At 39.2% G+C, this 6,000-nt stretch overlaps 1 protein-coding gene across 2 annotated transcripts; it reads right to left on the bottom strand.

Annotated features, from left to right (window-relative positions):
* Positions 1–488: 488 nt before the first annotated feature.
* On the bottom strand, positions 489–5,930 carry bud23 (BUD23 rRNA methyltransferase and ribosome maturation factor). 2 transcript variants are annotated; one of them, XM_041940869.1, is made up of 13 exons: positions 5,884–5,930; positions 5,769–5,845; positions 5,409–5,446; positions 4,768–4,863; positions 4,360–4,442; positions 3,393–3,489; positions 3,199–3,295; positions 3,040–3,090; positions 2,862–2,947; positions 2,607–2,652; positions 2,461–2,522; positions 975–1,064; positions 489–830 (listed from the first exon to the last, which is right to left on the bottom strand). In XM_041940869.1, exons 2-13 carry the CDS (start codon positions 5,814–5,816, stop codon positions 776–778), a joined length of 849 nt encoding a protein of 282 aa, XP_041796803.1. In that variant the 5' UTR covers positions 5,817–5,845; positions 5,884–5,930; the 3' UTR covers positions 489–775. The 2 variants fall into 2 exon arrangements, with proteins under 2 accessions (XP_041796803.1, XP_041796802.1); XM_041940868.1 differs by having other exon boundaries at positions 5,769–5,927.
* Positions 5,931–6,000: the final 70 nt, after the last annotated feature.

Genomic DNA, 6,000 nt, shown 5'->3' with positions numbered 1-6,000 from the left:
TACAAATAGTCTACATGTCTCTTTTACATTAGACAGCAGGTCTGTTGAGTGCTACTCTGATAATAATGCTCTTCATAAACCACATTTTTCAACAATTATCTTGTTACAGTTGCTGCAGCGATCTGTTTTATGTAATTTGAAAGTTCATTTTGTTCAATTTTCCCTTTGCAAGATTGGTTGTTTTTCGTCATACTGACTCCTCTCTTTGTGTAATCTCATTAACATAATGAACTGCCAGTTTGTTCAGGACCATCAAATAAATCTGAATATATACTCTCTGCATCATTATCCTTTACACATTCACATCTCTTTCACAGGGTGTTTTTTGTTACATGGGATTGTGAAACAGGTTTTCACCAACAGCTGAACATTGTTTGTTCAATTTCTTCCGTATTCTGGAAAAACACCAATACAAATGACTATTTTTGCAGATTTTTCATTGTGAAAATGCTGCAGATAGTACAATAAACAGCTGATTTGAGAGGTGATGATCGATCATTTACAAAAATTGTTTTATTTGTGACATTGTTGGTGCTCCTGTGCTCTGCGTCATCATGAAGCAGTGCAAATGTCTGTCTTCCAGCGGACATGAACATGGAGAGTGCAATCTTGCCACCATTTATGAGGAACAAACTCCCAAAAACTCCACTGATCGTAATCCGCTTAAATAGGAGTCGAAAATGAATTGAGTCCAAACGCTCTGCAGGTACAGAGGTGACTGTGTGCTGGGTGGTACAAAAGAGAGCTAATGAAGCCACAGCTGCGTGTGTCAGAGCTAAAAATGAGGTCTTCTCTGACGTCCGGTGTATTTTGTGTCAGCTCGAACCTCCCTGCAGGCCAACAAACACAGCAGAGAGGGAGGAGGTGTCAGTGAGTGCTTCAGAATACAGCTAATCCCAAAAACAAGTATGTTACATTGTTTTATTATTTCAACACAGGATCCTCATGAGTTTAAAACACAGTCATGTACATACCGTCCCTGTCTCCTCCTCCTCTCCTTCTTCTCAAATATCCAGTCTCGTCCCTTCTTCGCTGATTTCCCCTTCATGTTCTTGAACCGGCATCTTCACAAAGACAAAATGCGGCCGATTAGTGGGTTTAAACTGCACCTTGTTCTTTGTGGCAAACTGCATCCAAAATTCTGCAGCTGTCGCAAAATGTGTCACACCTCCAGCCTCTTCGTGTAACCAGGAGAAGCTACATGAACATCACTATGTTAAAATGTGTTAAAAGGGAGGAAAACCTGCCCGACAACCTTAAGTCGGGCAGGACAACGACCCTTTTTAGATTTCTCTTGGTCTTTTGGCTCCATCAAAGCAGGTATGACTGAACCTGCACTAATCATGGCCAAGACCTGCTTGCTATCCTAATAGCAACTAATAATGGAATTTGAAAAAGGCTGTTTTATTGAAATAGGGATTATTCATTCATTCTTTCACTGAACCTTTATTCATACTTGAGAGGTAACTGAGGGGCAACCATCATTTATTACAATAATTTCTTCTACAATCTTTCTTAATTAAAGACTCTGAAGGAATTGAATAAAGAGTATTAGGTGTAGTTTTTTGGTGAAATGGATGTAATCACGATTTTGACATGTATGATTCCAGCGAATAATTTCAAGACAGAAACGTCTTCACTTAGAGACTGTTTCTACAGAGGACTGATGGAGAGACTAAACAATCACCTAAAGCTCAATATCAGCAGAACCAATTAGCTTGTGGTGGACTCCAATGCTTTAAAATGGATGTTGCTGCAAAGAAGCTACAAATTATAAAACATGGATACTTCAGACACACATCTTCAACCCGGCAGATCTATACAGTCAGCACAGATTGAAGGTGGCCACCCAAGATTAGTGTCACCAATTCAGAAACTGACTAAATGTCAAATATAGCCACATTCTCACCTTCTGTTCCTGAGTTATTGTGTTGAATAATGGCCAGAAAAGTGTTTTTGCAGAACGTTATGATGTCACAGCGAAGCTGACCTTTGACATTTGGATATAAAATGTCATCACACATACATAACACCTACGGCCACAGCTGTTGCCAGCATGGAGGCATAAAAAGCAGCAAATCCTCACATTTAGGAAGCTTAAACCAGCAAATCTTTTAAAAAAGGGAATCAAACAATTAATTAAAAAGCAACTAAAATGTGAGGTTCTTAAAGTCCCACAAGCAGAATGGTTTACATGCAAATGTTCTTGTTAGCAGTCAAACTGAACAGTCAGCACATTCAGAAAAACAAAGAAGCAACAAAAGTATTCTAATATTGAACACCAAGATAGCCTCAGGCTGCATGTCAACACGTTGCAGCTTTCATAGATACAAACGTAGATCATAAAATAAATCAAGATAAACTCTGCTACTTCCAACCAAGTAAACTGAGCAAATAAAACTAGGGCAATAATCTGATTACTCAAAGTGAGCAGCATCTGTCTGCTGTGAATATCTTTACCTTTGTCCTGAAAACTGGACCTGGTTTGGAACAGCTCTGTCTGAAGTTTCTGATCCCAATCCCTGAAACGAACAAAAACAGATCGGTGAAATAATGTAGCCAAAGTAAAATGCATATCCACCAGCACAAAGGTCTTTCTTTCTTACTTTGGGAAGGACCCCTGTTGTTCCAGCAAACAGACACAGGAAGAACCTGCAAAAAAAACAAAATGTGCATTTTAATGTGTAGTATTTAATCACAGGGCTAATGTGACAAACAGTCAAGCCAATGTGAAAGTCATCCTGTTCTAATTAGCCTTGTGTTGCAACACTGCTACCAATTTCACAGTCCATTAAGAAGGAATCAATTGAAGACGGCTGCAGCTGAACGTGTCATAATAAAAGCTTGTGATAGGTACTGACTTTTTAGCCTTGCTGCTGTTGGGGTAATCCACCACCATGCCTCCACTGAAGCCTGCCCTCATGGCCTGCGTCGTGATCAGCTCAAGCTTTCAAGACGGAAGAGGAAAGACTGAAGGTAAGAAAGGGAATCTGGATAGATATTCGGTTTGTACATCCATCATTAATAATGTTATATCACCTGATCTGAGTTCTCTGGATAAAGCTGAAAAACTGCACGTGAACCTCTTGACTGAAAGACAAAGGAGAAGTTAGTAAAAGTCCAAATATATGGATATAGGTTTATGGATGTTTAAATTTTTGTTGAACAAATAATAATAAAAAAGTGAGAAAAGCCCACCAGAGAAGAGTATAGAGTACTAAAGAAGGTGTAGAGTCTCTTTGGAGGGCTGTGTGTCCTCTTGTCGGCATTGCAGAGCCACTGAAGGGCAGAGATACTGACAGAAGGGTGAAAGAAAAACTGAGTCAGAAATGATTCAATGTTACTCCAGAGAAAATCCTCGTGTTTTTAACATTAGCTGCTTTGTTCTTCACCTGATGCAGCCATCAAAGGTGCCGGGTCGGAAAGGCATCCCCTGGCCCATGTCCCCCACTAAAAGATCTCCCTCTACTTCTCTGTCCAGTGCAACATCTATCACAGGGGAAACAAAAATTAAACTACATGAGAAATTATGTCATTATTTTGTGCAACAGTTACAATAAAATGTCACTTGATGGTGATCTGATTTAATCTGTGTTTAATAAGCCAATTCATTCTGCCCATTTATCATCCAATAACAGTTTTCAACATGTTCATTCATCACTCACTGTCACTGTCAGCATAAACCCCTGCACACTCTCAATTTCATTGTATGTATTGTTTATTGCCACATCATTATTTGTTTTAGATTTTCTCACACTAAACATATTGTTTTGTTGAATTTTTTTGTTTTCTTGTCTTTTTTGTTCTTGTTGAGCTGTATGTCTTTTTTTTTTTCTATGCACGAACACTGAGGACAGTGTTTATTCTTTGCATGTGCACACATACTTGGCAAATAAAGCCGATTCTGATTCATCTTTTAAAAAGAAAATGTGCATAAAAGATGAAGGGAATGTTCTTAATACTCTGGAGTCAACCTCCACAAAACAAATACCACCTTGATCTAGCACGAAAGCTTAGATTCTATGAACAGCTGGGACATTTTGGGAATACACTCTAGTTCCAGCACAATATTTTAGGAAAATGAATGTTAGTGTGTTAATGTTTTCTCACGTTACTGACATGAATGATTAAATATGGATGCCAACATGACAACACAGCAGGTAGAGCTCACTAACACTGAACTCTGAAGAACCAGAAAACTGTATCACATTAATAAGATGACCAAAAGCCCAGAATAAAAAAAATAATTTTTCAATGGCAGATGCAGTTCGATATATAATTCCAATATCATGTTGTTTGTTTGCATCTCTTAAAACAGCAATTTAATTACAATAACAAATGTAGCATTGCCAAACAAACCCAGCATTGCGGTGCTGATGTCGATCCCAACCCAGTAGTGTCCCTCCTCTGACAGGTAGTCTCCACTGAGACCAGAGCCGCACCTGAGAGACAGAAAGTCACCTGAGTCCTTCACATCACAAGCACACAACTCTAAAAACCGATGTTAAAATGCAGAGAAAGATTAAAAGATTAGCACATTCAGAATTGCAGATCATCAAATGCTGCAAAATGTAGCACGAGTCAAAGTTTGATTTCAACATTTATAAACATGTCTTCAGTGATGCAACAATACACAGTGTGCAACCTATTCACACAATGCTCAGTCTAACTATGACCTTACAGAAAACAATGACTGTATTGTTTCTTACTCAAAGTATTGTTTTGATCAAGTAAATAGTGCAATGCTGCATGTTAACACCCACTCACCCCACATCCAGCAGGAAGCACGGCTCTCCCTCCGGCAGGTTTAAAAGCTCCACAGCTCTCTCTGACATCTGGGTCTGGATCTCAATCATTCGAGAGCTGTGAGGCAACAAAACAGAGATTTAAGATACAGTTTAATATGTGGCCCCTGGCACAACCCTTTACATGGCAAGCTGACACCAGATTTAATGTAGGATTTAGTTGATTTGAAGCCACATTTAACCACACAATTGAAGCAATCACTCTATATCTATCAGTCTAAAGCCAGTCTGTAGAGTCAGACAGAGAATTGTGCATCTTATTACTGATTGTCCAGTACAATTATTATTTCTTATTAATCTAAAGGATAAATCAAACCTAAAAACAGAATTCAAAATATTAAAAAGGGAAGTCATTGTATTCACTATAACCACACAGTTGACTTGTGCATTGGAAATTGAGTTATATGAGTGATATATTTGAAGTAGTGACTTAATGGCTAATTCTGTGGCCTTTTACTTCCTCAATAAAATTAATTTTATGTCAGCGTTTCAACAGTCAATGCTATATAATGGATGGCGTCTCATATGAAAGTAAAATCGTAATTTTCCCTTCAAACACAGGGGCAAGTCAGGAAGGTATGCGCAGATAACACCCAGACTCACTTCTGAGAGTATTTCTTTGCCTCCTCTTCATTGTAGAACTGCGGGAATGAGAGCAGATCAGATTAACACTCCAGTAAAACAGTTCATCGGCTGTCAGCTGACTCCACTCTGCCTGTCGTGTATTATCATTAAAACAAACTTCACTGTGTTATGTCACATGAAACACAAACTAGCGAGCGAGGGCTACATTCTCCATTAACGAAGAAAACATTGAGTAGTTAGCTCATCGATCAGTCGACATTGGTGGTAAACTGTATCTACAGAGTGACGAAGAGACATTTAAAGAGCGTAAACGTTGCTGCTGAAACAGGGCTAGCGCTAGCCTAGCCGCTAAAAAGTACAATAAACCGCGTCACTGACCACATCTGGAGGAGCTGTGTGCTCAGGCCGCCGACAGCTGGAGGCCATGGTCGTTCCCGTGTGTGTGTCGATATCTAAAGACGAATGGATAAGCCGAAATATCAGTTCATACACAGGTTAAATGTTGTGATAGCACACGGTCCACATGTAGCGAGCAAAGACGTCACACGTAAGCGACGTAAAAAGTACTTCTTCTTCGAGTTATATAAGAACAACCCAGCGCAAACACACA

This window comes from Chelmon rostratus, chromosome 7, assembly GCF_017976325.1.
Source record: "Chelmon rostratus isolate fCheRos1 chromosome 7, fCheRos1.pri, whole genome shotgun sequence".
Classification (NCBI taxonomy): domain Eukaryota; kingdom Metazoa; phylum Chordata; class Actinopteri; order Chaetodontiformes; family Chaetodontidae; genus Chelmon; species Chelmon rostratus.
The sequence above is the reverse complement of the archived record's forward strand: the minus strand, read 5'-3'. Positions and strand labels throughout refer to the sequence as shown.